Source organism: Pinus tabuliformis, chromosome J, assembly GCF_031772625.1.
Source record: "Pinus tabuliformis cultivar Carrire ecotype Pingquan chromosome J, CPIR1, whole genome shotgun sequence".
Lineage (NCBI taxonomy): Eukaryota > Viridiplantae > Streptophyta > Pinopsida > Pinales > Pinaceae > Pinus > Pinus tabuliformis.
The window spans coordinates 221,928,136-221,947,173 of NC_142295.1; the positions used below are offsets into that span (position 1 = coordinate 221,928,136).

General features: G+C 41.3%; 1 protein-coding gene across 1 annotated transcript; it reads left to right on the plus strand.

The window, feature by feature from the left end:
• The first annotated feature begins 17,446 nt into the window (after positions 1-17,446).
• Positions 17,447-18,826, plus strand: LOC149226501 (putative aquaporin PIP2-8). Its single transcript, XM_089375304.1, has 4 exons — positions 17,447-17,777; positions 17,892-18,187; positions 18,303-18,443; positions 18,576-18,826. Exons 1-4 carry the CDS (start codon positions 17,495-17,497, stop codon positions 18,705-18,707), a joined length of 852 nt encoding a protein of 283 aa, XP_089231430.1. The 5' UTR covers positions 17,447-17,494; the 3' UTR covers positions 18,708-18,826.
• Positions 18,827-19,038: the final 212 nt, after the last annotated feature.

Sequence of the window (19,038 nt, forward strand, 5' to 3'; positions counted from 1 at the left end):
CCCTCCTTTGCATCAGTAGGACTAGCTGGTAGAATTAGGGTTTGCTAGGGTTTGCGTTACTTTTTGGCTTTCAGTTTATTTCCGCAAGTAGATTAGCCTCCTTTGAGTTAGCTTTCATCAATCAGTTAAAAAGCTTCTTCTAAGAGCTCATAGAAGTTGGCTTAAGCCCCTAGCGGACTTGTGCCAGCTGACCAAGTGACAGCTGCAGCAAGAGCTAGTACTTATGCATACAGCACCGTCGCTTCCAAGTTTGTTACGAACTACCGGGTTGATAAAAGTAAAGAAGGGAGTTCCAAGAGTTGTAGCATTATTGCTGCAATACTGGAGCCCACCATCTTTTTGGCGCCGTTGCCGGGGAAGCGTCAGAGTATTGGTGATTGTTGCTTTTCTTCTATCTTCCTACTCTCGCCTTCTGCTAAATAGTTTATTTCATTTCCATTCTGCAATTTCATTTCCGCAAGAGTAAAGTAGATATTTCCTACTTTCGTAGATTAGCATTTCAATTCCACAATTTCAATTCTGCAAGCATAGATTAGCATTTCAATTCCGCAATTTCAATTTTGCAAGCGTAGATTAGCATTTCAATTCTGCAAGCGTAGACTAGCATTTCATTCCTGCAATTTCATTTGAGCAAAATAGATTAGTCCTTTCCTGCTTTCATTTCAATTCCGCATTTTCGTTTCAGCAAGATAGTTAGTTGCAGTTCAATCTATTTTAGTTTTGCAAGTACCAGAAGAAAAAACAACAAAAGAAATCAAAAGTCTTTCCATTTCATGCCTCGTAGGAATAGAGATAAAACCGGAAAATTCTTACCCAACACCCCCACCACTTCACTGAGTCACCCTTCTCTCTTCTCTGGTGACAGTGATCCAGAAGAACCTATAGGTGAGCCTCCTGAGATATACAAAGATCCTATAACAGAAGAAGAGTTAGAGAACACTCCATCTGAAGCCATGGCTGAAAACTGAAATGGTAGAAGAGAAGATGAGAGAATAGAAGGTGCCTTTCCCATCCGAGAGACCAATGGAGACATGAAAATGAAAAACATAAGCCCCTCCGCTTTACCTCACTTCCATGGATTGACTACTGAAGACCCTGATACCTTCCTGTTTGAGTTTGCTGTCCTTTGTCGAACCTATGACTATACAGAAGATGAGCAAAAATTGAAACTCTTTCCCTCTACCCTCAAAGATGCAGCATTACGCTGGTTCATGGGGTTACTTGGAAACAGTATCACCACTTGGGCTCAGATGCAGCAAGCTTTCAATACCAAATACCGGGACTACTGTAGGTCTAAGGAAGCCAAGGGAGAAATCTTTCGGATGACCATGGGAAACGATGAGTCTTTAGAAGATTACGAGGAAAGGTTCCAGCTTAGCTATAAATGGGCCAGGTGCACACTTGACCCCGAATCTCTAAAGCTGGTCCTGCTCCGAGGAGTCCCTGAAGATCTTCTAGATACCCTTCACATGCTAGCTGGAGGAGATATTTACCAACTACCTTATGAGGATATAAAGACTGTGTTTAGAAACCACTCTAGGGCAGCCCGGAAAAGAGGTAGGGGAAACCCACTTTCAGCTAGTACTACTTTCTCCAAGCATGAGTTTGCTAATCAGCTGGAGGACCTCAAAAGTGAGGTGAGATAGACCATTGCCATGCAACTAGATACCTTCTGAATCCAGCAGAAGAAAGAGGAAGCTGAGAGGGCTTTGGCCATCTTCTGTCCCAGGTGTACGAGGAGGCACCCTAAGAATGAGTGTCCATTACATTTAGTAGAGGTATGTCTCGTTTGTGAGGAGGACCACCCCACAAACCAATGCCCAACCTTACTTGGAATTAAGGCCATATACCAAGGGACTGAGGCACCCACCGAACCTCTCTACTTCCTCAACCAAAGGAGGCCGCATGGACCTAGACCTTACCAGCAGGGGATGCAAGGGACATCCCAAGCTTATTATAGCCCCAACAAATCTGCACCTATGCCTTCTTGGGGTCCCCCCGTTCATCCTTCCCGGTCTGCACCTCCTCCATGGTCTTACCCACCTCAATACCATACTCAGCCCACTATTCATTCCTTTCACTCACATGTCCAGCCACAGCCTCAATGGAATGCACCTCAACCGGGGTGGAGGCCCCAGTACAACACTCCTCCCACCATTTTGCCTCCACCACCGGCTCAACCACAACCATTACCTCCTGCTCCTCCAAGACAACCCCAAATGCCTGCTCAACCGAACCCGAACCCCAACAACCGACAGGCCCAGCAGGTATATACTGGGGAAACAACATGCCCTACCTATGCTGTGGAGATCCAGGAGATCAACCTGTGATCTGGGAAGACTCTTCCGGATCGCCAACCTCCTCCCCCAGAGGACGAGGAAGATAAACAGGAAAATGAACTCAAAGCCATTCCTCCCTTTCTTGAGAGACTAACAGTAACCACACAACCCGACCTAGAAGAGAATGAGCTTCTGGGAGAACTCAAACAGTTGTGTGTGAGAATACCACTTCTCCAAGCCATCAAAGATGTACCGATATACAACAAATTGGTTAAGGAAAAGTGTTTCAGGCACCCAGGCAGGCGAAAAAGAGATGCCTCAACTATCAATGTCATAGGACAACTGTCTGATCTTATGTTGGGGCAAGTAATCTGTCCAAAGTATTTGGATCCTGGGAGTCTTGTAGTTGATGTCCACATCAATGGCACCATCATACCCCACACCTTGATTGACTTAGGGGTTGCCATTAATGTGATGACCAGGGACACCATGCTCAAACTCAACCTTCAGGGTTCCTTAAGGAAGACCTCGACAGTCCTGCAGTTGGCAGATCGCTCCACCGTGACTCCCGAAGGGATTGTGGAGGATGTCTTGGTCTCTGTTGACTCTTGGGAGTATCCTGCGGACTTCTTGGTTCTTCAACCAAAGGCAAAGCTTACTGGATACCCCCTTATTTTGGGAAGGCCTTGGTTAGCCACTGCAGATGCTTACATAAGCTGCCGAGTGGGAAACATGACCATCAAAAATGGTCCTATGTCCAAGCCGCTAGTCCTATACCCTCCTGCCCAACCTCTGTTAGAGCATGACCTACCACTTTGGTTAGAAGAAGGAGAAGAGGATGAGGTATACTCTGCACCCTTGTGCACCTTAGAAACCACCAGTGGAGGTCCTCAAACCGAGGATGATTTGATTGAGACCTTGATTCAGAATCCGCCTCCCAGTGCATTGTCCTTAGAGAAATTGGTGGAGGATACTCAAGCCAACACCTTAGGGGACCTCTGTGTGACTGATCCAACCTCTCCCAGAGTTAAGAATGTGGAGTTTGGCCCCGAGAGAACTTTAAAGATCAGCTCCTCCCTATCTCCTTCCCAGGAAAAGGAGCTGTGTAGCTTGCTGGCTAGTCATCTAGATGCTCTTGCTTGGAGCTATAAGGAGATGAAAGGAGTCCATCCTTTGGTCTATACCCATCACATCTACATTAAAGAAGATTGTAAACCAGTTAGGCAACCTCAGAGGAGAATGAATCCAGCCCTTAAGGACATTGTCAAAGAAGAATTGAAAAAACTGTTGGATGCAGGATTCATCTACCCCATCTCGGACAGCGAATGGGTTTCCCCTCTGGTGTTGGTTCCCAAGAAAAATGGGAAGTGGAGAATCTGTGTGGACTATAGAGAACTGAACAAAGCCACCAAGAAATACCACTTCCCTCTGCCTTTCATAGATCAAGTGTTGGATGGACTGGCAGGAAAGAAGTTTTTCTCTTTCCTAGATGGGTTTAGCGGGTATAATCAGATCCAAATCAGCCCAGAAGACCAAGATAAGACCACCTTCACTTGTCCTTGGGGTACCTTTGCTTACCGAGTCCTTCCCTTTGGGCTATGCAACGCTCCTGCCACTTTCCAGAGAGCAGTATTGAGCATCTTTTCTGAGCTGGTCCATGATTCGGTGGAAATCTATATGGATGACTTCACTCCTTATGGGTCCAACTTCCAAGAAGTGTTGTCCAACCTGGGAAAAGTCCTAACCAAGTGCATTGAGATGAACCTGTCCCTTAGTCCTAAAAAATGTGAATTCCTGATGACTGAAGGGACCGTGCTAGGACATACCATTTCTCGCCAAGGATTACAGGTGGATCCTAACAAAATTTCTCTCATCAAAAAGGTTCCACCTCCTCAGAAGGTAAGAGATGTTCGGAGTTTCTTGGGCTTAGCAGGATATTACAGAAGATTCATTAAAGACTTCAGTAAGCTAGCCTCGCCATTGTTTGGCCTCTTAGCAAAAGATGTTGAGTTCAAATGGACGGACGACTGTCAAAGGGCTCTGAATGAATTAAAGGATAAGTTGGTGTCCGCCCTGATCTTGAGAGGTCCAAACTGGGTCCTACCTTTCCAAATCCACCCTGATGCCTCGAACAAAGCCATAGGGGCAGCCTTAGGACAGGTTGAACAAAAACTCCCATATGCCATATACTTTGTCAGCAAAAACTTATCCAAGGCATAAATGAATTATACTGTAACTAAGAAAGAGTTCTTGGCCGTGGTCCATGCCCTGAACAAGTTCTGACACTACATCACTGGCTATCAAACATTTGTACATATTGATCATGCTGCAATTAGATATTTAATGAATAAACCGGATGTGAATGCTCGTATTATTAGATGATTACTTTTGTTGCAGCAGTTTGATTTGACTATCGTTGACAAACCAGGTAAAGAAAATGTTGTTGCTGACTTCTTGTCTACACTGGATTTACCTACAGGTGAAGATGGAACAGTGGATGACCAGATGCCAGATGAACATCTGTTTGCTATCTCAGTATTCTCTCCATGGTTTGCTGATATAGCAAACTACCTGGTCTCAGCACAGTTCCCTCCGCATCTATCCTCAAAAGAGAAGAGCAGAATTGTGAGGAAAAGTGCCTCATTCACTTGGATCAGGGGCAACCTGTTCAAAATTGGCCCCGATCAGATCTTAAGGCGTTGCGTAAGGGAGGAGGAAGTCTTTGACATCCTCCTAACCTGTCATGATGGGCCTTGTGGAGGACATTTTGCAGCCAAGAGGACTGCCTTCAAAATTCTATAGGCAGGCTACTATTGGCCCACGCTTCATCAAGATGTCAAAAGATATATCAGCCAATGTGACCGATGCCAAAGGATGGGGAAGCCAACTCCAAGGGACGAAATGCCTCTCCAACCTCAAGTGACTCTTGAACCATTTGAGAAGTGGGGTATGGATTTTGTGGGTCCTATCAATCCTCCTTCAAGGCAAAGGTCTTACATCATTGTGTGCACAGACTATCTGACGAAGTGGGCAGAAACCAAGCCAATCAAAGCAGCAACAGAAGAAAAGGTGGCTGAGTTTTTAAGAGAAAACATCTTCTACAAATTTGGCTACCCAAGAGAGTTAGTCACCGATCAAGGAAGCTAGTTCACCTCCAACTTAATTGAAGACTTGCTCGCTCATCACAAGATCAAGCATAGGACTTCCACCCCATATCATCCTCAAGCAAATGGGCAGGTGGAGGTCACCAATAGAGCATTAGAAGGGATTTTGACTAAGGTGGTGAGCAGTAGCAGAAAGGATTGGGCAGATCGCCTGGTTGAGGCCACTTGGGCTTACAACACCACCTAGAAGACCACAACCGGCTTCACACCTTATGAGCTGGTCTATGGGAAGAAAGCTTTGCTGTCAATCGAGTTCGAGTACAACACATTGAGGATGGCAGCTCAGCTGGACCTAGACCTCAGCCATGCTCAACAAGAAAGGTTATTGCAGCTGAATGGGTTAGATGAACACCAAATGTAGGCCCTCCTTCACTCAGAAGTGGTTCAACTTCAGAGGAAGATATGGCACGACCGGCACCTTAATGACAAACAATTCCAGCGGGGAGATTGGGCACTGCTGTATGATTCCAGACATAAGGATTTCAAGGGGAAGCTGAGGACAAGATGGCTAGGACCATATGTAGTGGAGAAGTGTAATGACAATGGTTCTGTCCTTATTCAGACCATTGATGAAGAAGCCATCCCCATGCTCATTAATGGGCATCGACTAAAGATCTACAGGAAACCTCTTTCGAGGCAAGAGTTCATCAAAACTGTGGAAAAATCAGTGCTGGTCATAGAGAAGGGTTCTGCCTCTGTTTTGGGCATACCCTGAGCATCATAAAAAAAAAAATGCAAATAAAAAAGATCCTTGGGTGAAAACCTTTCTGAGGCGCCCAAGGCAGATGGTAGGGGTGAAAACCTCATTGAGGTGCCCCTGCTGTCTCTTTGAAAAAGAATTGGAATAAAAAGACCCTTGGGTGAAAACCTCTCTGAGGCGCCTAAGGCAGATAGTAGGGGTGAAAACCTCATAGAGGCGCCCCTGCTGTCTCTTTTTTTTTTTTTTTTTTTTTAAAAAAAAGGAAAAAAGAAAGAGAAAAAGGAAAAAAGAAAAAGAGAAAGAGGCAGAAACAGAAAAAACAGGCTTAATCTTTGGAAATTGTTGCAGGTTGCAGGTATTCAATGCAAAAAGGAGGCCTCTCAACTCAAGGACAAGGGTCCCTACCAAGCTACCAGGCAACCTCACAAACACTCCCTCCATAAACACTCATCTCTTCCAAGGTTTGGACGCAATCTGGTCATAGTTTAGCCTTCTACAGGAAGCTACAGGACTTTCTACAGGAAGTTCTGTATTTCTACAGGAAACATCCTGTAGAGCCTTTGGGCGGGCCAGGACCGATCATCAAGAAGAATTTGAAGCTTGAAGTCCGTTGAGGAGGCATGCAACCACTCTTTTTTTTCCATCCTCCACTTGTGTCACCTCCTTTCACCACCATTGCTGCCATATGATCGAAATACCTGCACAGTCATACCAGAACTTTGGTTTCTCAGAAAAAATATTTTTTTTTGGTGGGAAATAAAGCATGCAGAGGCTCAACGCTTTACCTGTCAAGGAAATCTCAGGACCCTGCACCTGTGAACGCGACTCAATTATTTCGGCATGCACCCCAGGAGGAGAAATGGCTACAGGATGTCCTACAGGAATCCTGTAGCAGCTGATCCAGCTAGAGCACATCCCATGGAGACACCAGCAGCTCATGAAGCCGGTGCATGCAGCATTCACCACCAGGAAATCGGGTCTCAAGGTCTCGTAGCCACCAGCAGCCAAGGAAGAGGAGCTCCAGTGCCCGTGCACGAAGCAGCAGCAAGCAGATCCAGCATTCCTCGTCCTGAAGCCTGAGAAAACCACGTCCACAGCCGCACAGGTAAGTGCCTAACCTTATTTCGTCAAATTACATGAGCTATACTCTAAAATGTGCGTAACTGTGAAAATGAACGGGTTGAACAAGTCGGGTAGCCATTCAACTGGCCACCCCAACCAGTCTGACGGCCTTGTCATATCCAAAAGGCTTTGGTTATGTCGAAAAGACAGGAAATGGACACGTAGCATCCAGTCGAAGAGAAGCGACAGTATAACAGGAATGGCCACAGTAGATACAAAGGGAAGGATTCGGCAGTCAGGAATACATGCAGTGGAATGATAGCAGTGATGTCGGCCAACGGGTCGACGGGGACAGCTCACCCCTGCGCCATGAATTCTGCAACAATTCGAATCGGCCGGCTAAATCACTTATGATGCACTGCAGTCATTTATTCACAACCGTTTTGCAGCCGAGTACGCGTCCTCAATTCTCTGAAGGCTATTAGCCCGAGTTCTCGGCCTGTTCCAACGACCTGTTGCTGCACAGAAAGTCGAGAACCACTGAAGCGTTCCTTAGAATCCGTGCACAACTCCTACAGGAAGCTGCGCTACAGGAAGCCCGGCATTACGAAGAAGTTTGGACTGTTCACGTCGAAGGTGGCAATTCTGGAATAAGGTAAGCCTGAACATAATTCTCCCATGCAATTGATTCAAAAGGTGGTGAAGTCGACGTGTTGAAGGGGTAGGAAAATGTGAATAAAAGTATGTTCATGAATTTACAAGCCGTTTTCTTATCGCTGCATGAGAATTGTCGTCGTAGTATGTATGCGGGATTTTCTCCGGGGTTTTGAGTTAAAATTGAGCCACTGTCAGGGGTCACCGGTGGGAAATTGTGAATTTTATATGACTGTGTGCATCACAGAGACATAGCTCTACGCTCTGTGTAGAAAAACCCCGAAGTTCTCCTTCTGTACACGAGCAGGCAAGCTCAGAACAACCAAAAACAGTTTTTTACCATGCCGGGAGGGTTCATTAGAAAAGAGCCTTCGGACTCCAAGAAATTACGGGAAACCCCTGAGGTGGTGGACTTGTTTTCCCGTGCACAATGGATGTCATTCTGTGACAAGCTGCAAGGTCACGATGACGAAATTACAGAAGAATTCCTGAGGTCTTTAAAGCCGAAGTCACAGACATTGGTCGTTGTCAACTTCAGAGGATTGACCCTCAGACTCACCCCACAGCTCATTAGCAGAGTAACTGATCTACCGATGGGGGTACCCTGGGATAAGGAGGAGAGAAAATTGGGTCAGAAAGCTAAAAAAGAGTTCTTCTTGCCAGAGGAACAATTTTCAGAGGACAAGAATGGAGTTTAAAGAACTAGCCTACAGCCGCTCTGGAGTGAAGTTAGCCTCCATATTATGAAGTATATTACGTGTGAGGGGCGATTTAGCATCGTGTATGGCTATCATTTCCGGTTGCTCACAGAACTCAGGCACCAAATGGACCTACCCTCAGAGCAAAAGTTGAGCATTCCTTACTTCCTCCTGCAATCCATGATTGAGTGTGCCACCAAACTGAGAGAGGGGACGCCAGACCAGCTAGCCCATCATGGGCTTATCAAGCTCCTCGTGGAAGATGCACTCCACACTTACACCGTCCCTCTCTCTTGGGAAACTTTTCGGAATCTGTCTAAGGATGATGACATCCGAATTTTGGCCGAGGAGCTCACTTCCTCCAGCAGCGAGGAGAAGGAGCACACTCAGGCAAAGAAGAAAGATAAAGGACAAGAAACCCCGGGCAAAACACCAAAGAAAGAGCAGAAGGAAACACAAGGAAAAAGCCAAGCTGCCAAAACAGGGGGTGGTAAAACTACACCAACACCCAGAGAGAAAAGACTACAGAGTAGGGTAGAAAGGACTGAAAAAGTCCAAGGCAGTGAGGGCACCTCTAAGGCAGCCTCAGCCAAGTTAAAAGAAAAAGCACCCTCAGCCAAGCAGGCTAAAACGGTGCCGTCTGTTTCTACAGGAAGTTTAAAAACGGCTTCTACAGGAAGCCAGAAATCAGCCACTACAGGACTTTCTACAGGAAGTCCTGAAAAAGGGAAGCAGAAGGAGAAATTGGCCGAAATTCTAGCTAGGGAGGCAGCAGCTGTGCTGGCCACCCTAGGTACCTCTCCCAAGCCAAAGGAAAAACGAAAGAGGGAGACTCCTCTGTATTTCAAAGCGAGAAGAAGTGTAAGAATTAAAACCGGCAGACCCCAACCTCCATCCAAAGACCCAATTACCATTGAAGACACCCCTACCTCGCCAAAGGAGAAGTCCCCCTCCAAAGTATCAGTCACTTATGAGCGGGGGAGCCCGAAGACATCTACCTGGAGGGAGAGAATGGAAAGATTGGGTTCACAAGCCTCTCTACAGGATGCTGAAGCCGTTCTACAGGAAACATTAGCCAGGCTCAAGGAGACCGAAAGAATGGAAGGGGAGGCAGCCAAATCACCACAAAAGGAAGAAGAGGTAGAGCACATCATGGAACCTAGCCCCCAGCCCAGCTTGGGATCTTATTATAACTTCTTGGAGGCCGGAAAAATCATTCCACAGAAATTCACAGTGCCACTTTTCTTTGCATTAGAGGAAGAAAGAGTGAGGACCCACACATGGATGAGAATAGCCAAGTCTAAAGGAGTAGCAGATATAGGCCCCTTGGAGGAACAACTCAAGGAGGAAAGAAGAGAATTGGCTATGGCAAAACATGTGGGAAACTGCCAGCGAGTATTTCTACAGGAAGAAAATGAGAAGCTCAAGCGACAGCTACAGCTACAAGGACAGAGGAAAGAAGAGGACACAATAGCAGAGGACACCATAGCAGAACCTCAAGGAAAAGAAGGAATGCAAGCTAATCTTGAGGAACTAAAGCAGCAACTACAGGAAAGAGAAGTGCAGGCAAGCATAGAGATACAAGCTCTAAAACAGCAGGTGCAAGAAAAGGAGGCGCAACTCGCCTGCATGGCCAGTTGGGCAATGGACGCTCTGCAATGTAGGCAGCCGGCCAAATCCTATGGCCTATACCTCAGGGATCAGTGGCTGCAATTCCAAATTAATATATTGGCACAGAGGGGTATCTCCCAAATCCAAAACGCCCAGCAATTCATGGATTTATGTAACAACAGTTCATTAGAGGACAAGGCCAAGCTATCAAAGTTCTACCTTCATAATTTGGCCCTTCCAAATGTAACCTCATGGGACCCCAACATAGCAGTAGGGGATATGTAGCTGATGGCAATGACCTCATGGTTAAACCACGAAGAAAAGAGAGCAGCAGAGGTCAAAAATGTCATGAACCAAGAACTCCATGAACCACTGTTGATTAGACCAGAGCCAGGGGACCCCACAGCATTGATATCAACCCACCAGCACCTAGCAACCAACTCTCAGGCTTTATTAGAATACATGGATCGGCAGGCTCAAGCCATAGCACACTTCGAGGATATGGAGTGGTTGTTAGGGGACAATTGTGTTCATGCTTGCACCCGTAGGTGGAACACACTGTCCCACAGCCTCAAAATCAGGGAATATCACACTCCAACTAGAATGAGGGAGGCCTTGGCACGGGTGCCTCTCTACAAGAAGTCTATGCAGAACCTCCAGGCCAGCTGGATTGGCCTCAAGCTAAGTCCACCTTTGCTTTTGGGATTGTTAGAAGGAAGCATAGAAAAAGAAGAGCATAAGCAGTGGGAAGAGGTGGAAAGGAAGGCCGGATTCCATGACAGTGAGGAGGATACTACTTCAGAAGCCTGGGATGTGAGGGTGGCGATTAAAGCAATGAAAGACAAGGAGCTGGACTAGTTGCTCAGGGACGAGCAATCATTTTAGCAGGGGGGTGATGATGAGCCCCAAATTTGGTAACTTGTTGGGCTCATTTGGCCTAATTATTCTTGTTCAATCCTTCATTTTTCATAGCTTACGCATTATTTTTCAGTATGTTTATGTCATTTGTACGAATAAGGGTAGTCACTCTTCCTAGGTGGCTAACACGTGCTCAGTTCAGGTTTTTTGACACATGTTGGAGCAAAACCGAGCAATCATGGGCTGGAAGACAGCCAAGCTTGGGGTGAGGATTCGTAGGGAGGTTGTCTATGGCATTAAATAGCCTTCTTCGGGATCTTCACCCCCAACTCCGAGCTCCAAAGGCCACCAAAACCGGATCTAGAAGGCAGCCAAGCAGATTTTGGAAGAAGTTGTCTACTCATAGTTTGGGCAGCCAAGTCCCATAGATTTAGGAGGCCAGCTAGGGCCCTCATGGTGTATAAATGTTCAGGCCTCAGCCTTCATGAGGGACTTTTGGGAAACTCTTGCATATTTTGCACTATAGTGCTGCTAGCTTTATTTTGTTCTCTTGTAGCCATTTTTGGCATAACTCTTGACTTATGATGATTTTTTGATAATGAGAAGCAGTCCGATTTTATATCAACTCTGAGTTTTCTATAGGAGCCATAGCTCTCGGGGTTGGGCCCAACCTGAGAGCCTAGGGCCTCCTTCTTTGTACTATTACCTTTTCTTTATGCATTTGAAACGTGTTCCTGTTAAGCAGATTTAGTTGTGTTGGTTAAATAGGTCACTGGTTACAAATATAATTGCTTCAGATGTTTAGAATAGATTGGTAGGATAATAACAGTTAAAGATCCAAGAAAAGGGTCGACAACACTCTCAGTTTCACCTCATCCTTATTGGATCAGGGGTTGGAATTGCAGAAACAGTGCTGCCCCAACAAAAACACTAGTTTGCTTGACCATGCAATCCTTGGTGTAATGTTTTCATTTGTAGAAGTTAGTTATGCGTTCAGACCTCTGAAATGTTTCTTTGCTTGAGTGATGTACATGGTTCTCTTTACAAATAAAGCTATTGTTCATTTGTTTCATTGACAGTTAGAATAGATTAGCTAAGACTTTGATTGTGTGTAGGACTTTGTTGATTCGATTAAATGTACACTGTGCAGGGCATCTCCACCACTCTCTCATCCACCTAAGCTTCGTCCAGGCCAGCTGCTCCATCTCCTAGTTAGGTTCCTCGCCTCACAACTATTCTTTTGCCCACGTAACCCTACCTTCTTGCTCCTCCATTGTCTTGGCCTTCTTTAAGCCAAGACAGCCTTCTACATCCTCTCACCACTCCATCCATCAGCCCCTGGGTAACTTCAGACCCCTATCCTACCTCCATATCCCTCCATGCTCCTCCTTCACTCACCCATCCTCCAAAATCCAATTCTTAAACATCCTGTAGAAATTTCTGAACATCCTGTAGAAATTCCTGAAACATCCTGTAGAACCCCCGCAGACTTCCTGTAGAAGCTCACGAATGAGGTTTCTTGATAGCCAAACTCTGTGATACTCCCTGGAAGGGTGTTAGGGACTCCTTAGACCCTCTCTGAACCTTCCCAACCTTCTCCAAGCATTTCTCCTTCTTGATCCACCCTTGCATAGCAAAAAGCCAGTTAAAAACACATGCATGATAATTCTGATAACTTATTCAAAAATACAAAAAGATGTTTTCTTCAGATAGAGGTAGTCTAGACACATGTATTTTACCTTCATAGAAGTAATGGCATCTCTTCCAATAGTTTGCATTCCCTCCTTTGCATCAGTAGGACTAGCTGGTAGAATTAGGGTTTGCTAGGGTTTGTGTTACTTTTTGGCTTTCAGTTTCTTTTCGCAAGTAGATTAGCCTCCTTTGAGTTAGCTTTCGTCCATCAGTTAAAAAGCTTCTTCTAAGAGCTCATAGAAGTTGGCTTAAGCCCCTAGCGGACTTGTGCCAGCTGACCAAGTGACAGCTGCGACAAGAGCTATTACTTGTGCATACAGCACCGTCGCTTCCAAGTTTGTTACGAACTACCGAGTTGATAAAAGTAAAGAAGGGAGTTTCAGGAGTTGTAGCATTATTGCTACAATATTGGAGCCCACCAATTAGTTTCCTTCTTCTCATGAATTTCTCTCAAACTTTTACCGATGTTCATAGATTGGTAAAAGCATGAAGTCAAATATGTGTTTCCACTAGCCTAAACAAGGTAGAGTTTCTTGCAAAAGTGATTTAGAAAAAAAAAATTAAGGATATCTTTGACCCAATATGCAAGAATTTCAAAAAGAAATCAAATGGATATGCCATGAATATTACATTGATGAAATCATTCTCTTTGAGGGCTACTTGTCAAAAACCAAAATTTGATTTTGAACTCATGAATGTGATATGAAAAATGGTGCTCTGAGAATGACTCTTCTACAAGATAGTCAAGGCATGAGTTCTATGTTAATACAATCCACAGAAATTGTGAGAGAGGCCATGTTAGCAGTGCACATGTAGAGAAATGGTCGTTATCCACTATCTACTAAAGAGAATCGGTGAGGCCACCTTTTATCTAAACTTAGCCCATGGAAATGATGAAAATAGAAACAAATTTACAATTGCAAGCACCACACTAATTAAACAGGTATGGGAGGAACACCACTCTATGTACTTGTCAAGAAATAGATAAGCTTCAACAATCCATAGTTTAAAAATGCTCCTGAACTTTCCTTCATAGGTCTCTAGAACCTTAATGTTGGGCCTAACGACTTGGCACTAGGAAAAATTATAGACAACCCCAATCTAGGAGTAGGGATCACATTCCTTTTGTTCCATATTTGCAATTCAAAAATGACAGGCCCCACACAAATCTATATGACTATTGGAAAAAACCATGAATTGATGTAGTAGAACAAGGATATCAACAACAAAATGCATGTGAACCAACATTAACTACTATAATTTCAAAATATTAAGAAAAATCTATAGATTTGTAATAAAAAATGTGAGAGACCCTATTCAAATTTTTAAAAAAATGAAGATATAAACAAATCAAATCACGAAGGCAAGAAAATCCTACTTTGACACTACTCATGTATAAAATACACAATGAAGTCCTCCATATATAACAATGGAAGATGATGAGGATCATAAAGAATGGATGGATGCTTTGAAAGAAGAGTACAACTAAAATATAAAAAATGAAACATGGGGGTTAATAAAGTTTCCTAAGAATAAAGTCCCTATAGGTTCAAAGTATTTGTACAAGTCCAAAAATTTAATGTTGATGGTAACATAGAACAATATAAGGCAATATTGGTTGCAAAGGGTTATTCTGAAAAATAAGGAATATAATATGAAGACACTTTTGCACCTATAAGTAAAATGGACACCATTAGGATGATGATTGCATTGGCTACTAAACAAAAATTGGGAGCTACATCAATTATATGTTAATTCAACATTCTTGAATGGATAATTAAATGAAGAAGTTTATCTTGTTGAACAAAAAGGTTTGTAAAGCAAGGACAAGAACATCTTGTTTGTAGGTTAAAGAAGACATTATTTGAACTAAAATGGGAATCCAAGTATTGGTATGTGAAGACGGATACCTTATTCCTTCAACAAGATTTTGTTAAAATAAAGGGATACAATTTCTTTGATTTATTTACATGTTGATGATATTGTCATAACAAGAAATTCTAATAAGTTAATTGAGAAGAGCAAAAAGATGTTTGGTAAAATAATTTTAGAAGACACATAATACATATATATTCTATTATGAATATTGATGTTAATCTAATGATAAGAAAAAAAAGTTATAACACTAAGATTTGCTAGTTTTCTAAAATAAATATTTTCATTATAAAATCTTATATATTATATATTTTCCATTAATTATTTTTCAATCTTTCTTGAGAATTTATATACTCTTCTCACTTCACATGTTTAAAACTTATATGCTATACTTATTTCTAATACATTTTCCGTAAGATGAGGTAATATGATTTGAGGTTTTGAATTTTTAACATGAATTAATACATGTTAAAACATTTTCCGATACATTTTCCGTAAGATGAGGTAATATGATTTGAGGTTTTGAATTTTTAACATGAATTAATACATGTTAAAACATTTTCCGTAAGATGAGGTAATATGATTTGAGGCTTTGAATTTTTTACATGAATAAATAAAAAGAGTAATGACAATTAAGTTAGTTTTAGATGATTGAAAAGGGCTCATGACACTTAATAAGATACTACTTGATAATATGCACTAGTTGAGTAAGTTAGCTTTAGATGATTGAAAAGGGCTCATGATACTTAATAAGATGCTACTTGATAATATGCACGAGTTGAGTTGAGGTGTATTAAATTCATGAGGGTTGAGATGTATTAAGTTTATATTTATTTACATATTATAATATTTTTAAAATTATTAAATTGAGAGTGGTATTTTATAATTATGTAGGGAAGAATGTGTAATTATATATATATAAAATGAAATAAAATATTTAGTTTATAAAATGGTAATGTTAGTTATAATAAAAAATAGAAATAAATATTCATATTTCGTTAATTTATTTAAAAGCGTTATTGATATTATTGTGTAATTTTTTTCAAATTTAAAGTAAAACTTTTATGTATATAGAAAAAGAAATATATTAACCATAAAAAATAATTATTTAGCTATGAACTATAAATAAAACATTTCAATATACATATTAAGTAGATAATATAATTATCAATGTAACCCTAAAATAAAATAAATGTTAATTTATATTAGTATCAATTCCATATAATTATATATAACTAGATAGTAGAGAATTTTTTTATTGATCATAAATAAAATATTTTAATATATAAATTTTTATATGACATTTAGGAAATATTTTAATATGAGTTATCAATAAAATATTTCAATAAGCTTATTAATTAAAATATTTCAATATCAATTATATATATGGATATATGGTACAATAGAAATCATATATAAAAAGAATAAGCAAGTGGACTCCTTGTAATATTAAAGGGACATTTATTTAAAAACATATCAATAACAAAAAAGGCATGTTAATCTATATAATAAATATTTCAATATCTATATGTGTGTGTCTATATATATATATATGTATATATATGTCCTCCTCTTCCGCAAACTGAGTCAGAATAAGGGGGATTTGAACCTTGGATCTCTCAAATTTCACATTATTTTAATCATCAATTGAACTACCTCTCTCTATATATAAAGATCAATTGTAAAAAAACACTTATTGATATATTCTTAAAAAAATAAATTTATAATTTTTTCCATAATTATAATTGATTTAAAACATGAAACATATACAAAATAAATATATACATAGATTTTGATTTAAAACATGTAATATATACAAAATAAATACATACATGGAACATGGATCCTTTTTAACTTTAAAGAAGTTCAACTTAAACTAAAGTTAAAAAATTATAATATTTATAAAATAACAATAATATACTTAAATAAATAAAACAAGTAATCTATTGTGACAATATTAATTATATGTATATATATATATAGATTGATTTTATTTTAAAAAATGATTTAAAATGAATCACGACCTTTTTACTTATTATTATATTTATATAGTATAAAACTTTGAATCATTTATAATTTTTATTTGCTTAGAAATTAGAATTGCAAAGATTTTTGTGTTGTGGTTGCTTTAAAGATTATTAATTTTCAAAAGTTTTTAAAATTTAAGAAGTTTTTAATTTCTCGCTGAGTTGTTGCCTGTTAAGGTAAAGAAATTGTTGATGTTGAGGAGTTTAAGAGAACAATGCGTCATAAAAAGTATGTTGGTCTAACTAGTGAATCCTTTTCCAGTTTTTAGGGACTCCAATCTTGCTTATAAGTAAAAGATTTACCGAAATATTAGACAAACCTACCATTTTATAACACAGTTCTCCAAAAATCCTCAACATCAATAATTTAATTACTATATCAACAATATAATTACCATAGAAATATCCAAGCTTAAGAAATTTTCCATAAGTTCATTGAGAACCGTATTCCCAAAACATATTTGCATCACTCAACATATATTACGCCGATTTGTTTGATTTGCAATTGATGTCCATGCAAGAAATCTCTGAGTGGAACTCATCTGAACAGGCGAATGCCAAATGATGTCATATCCTACCAACCTCTGGGATTTAGAAGCCAAAAATACCTTAACATAAGTTTAAGGTATAATCTATAAGCGATATAGCTTCAGTGTTGTTTACTTCCTCATACAAGAATTTAGCTGAGCGGTCCAGACGGGTCCCCCGACTGTTACAGCAAATCCAGCTCGCTTATACTCTACAGTCATGTGACGGCTACGGTACGCTAGCGCTCCTCGGTACTATTTAACCGAGGGCCTTCCTAAAATCCATACAGTGGAGTAGCCATTATTAGCAGTATAGCTTTTGCTGTTAAGCTAAGGAGAAGAGGAGGATGGCAGCGATGGGAGTAGAAGGCGGAGAACAACAGAACAGGGATTATGAAGATCATGTCCCCGCCCCTCTTTTGGATTCGCTAGAATTGAAGCGGTGGTCGTTCTACAGAGCCACCATGGCTGAATTTGTTGCTACGCTGCTTTTCCTCTACATAACACTCACAACCGTTGTTGAAAACAAACGAAGCAAAGGTACCTGCGGCGGAGTGGGGTTGTTGGGAGAAGCCTCCGCTTTCGGAGGAATGATCTCCGTGCTCGTATACTGCATATCGGCAATTTCAGGTATAAGAAGCGAAGTGCATTCCTGCAGCCTTGATCATAATCTGATTTCATATTTCATGTATACATATTGAAAGGCTAAACTGAATCACGTTAATAATCAATGCGTGTGTCCAGGTGGTCACGTCAATCCAGCTGTCACGTTTGCACTGTTTCTTGCCCGCAAGGTCTCTCTTCCTCGCGCGCTATTGTACATTGTAGCTCAATGCCTGGGTGCCCTGTGCGGAACTGCCCTGGTGAGGGGCATGCAGGGGAGCTTTTTTGCCTCCACCGGAGGAGGATCGAACTCTGTATCTACCGGTTATTCCAAGGGAACTGCCCTTCTCGCGGAGATCATTGGCACGTTCGTCTTGGTTTACACTGTCTTCTCTGCTGCAGATCCCAAGCGCAAAGCCCACCACTCTCACATCCCTGTACATAATACAAACCATATTCCACCCTTGAAACTCTCTGTCTATATATATGAACCTTGTTGTTAAATATTCATTCAAGCTTGCAAATTACTAATATGATAAGCGGTTAATGCAGGTTTTGGCCCCACTTCCAATTGGGCTTGCGGTATTCTTGGTCCATTTGGCAACCATTCCCATCACAGGCACAGGCATCAACCCTGCCAGGAGCTTTGGGCCCGCTGTGATATACGGCCATCAAAAATCATGGGACGACCTTGTAAGATTTATCTATAATTCTCTGTTTGGAAGCATTGCACTTTACTGATCTAAATAACTTCAAAGAGGAGATTTATATTAATAGAAGTGAAATTTAATAGTGAATTGTCGTTTAATGGATTGAATGCATCAGTGGATATTCTGGGCTGGTCCGCTGATTGGAGCTGCGGTTGCTACGGCGTATCACAAGTATCTTCTAAGAGCGGGTGGTTTTGGTCTGAAAAACTCGGAATCGTTGCGTAGCCACCCCACCAGCGCAATATAGAATGAAAAATTCACAGGCCATCTCTTATTATTATCCCACATTGCAGCAGTTTGATAAGTGGGCATTTATATTGTAAGATCTCCACTGTGGAATTCTAGTAATAATAATAATATTGATAACTGCGTCCCTTTGTGTTGTTTAAAGCTTCATTATCGGAAGCTTTTTATTTCTATTAAATGTAATTCTTCGATCTCCGTAAGTCATTTATTGTCAAATTAATTTCATACCATGAACGTCCTGTTGGTCTTGTGTTGTTTAAAGGTTCAGTTTGTGGAGCCTCTGATATATATTAAATGTAATTGTGGATCATTACTTTTTAGTATTACTTGTT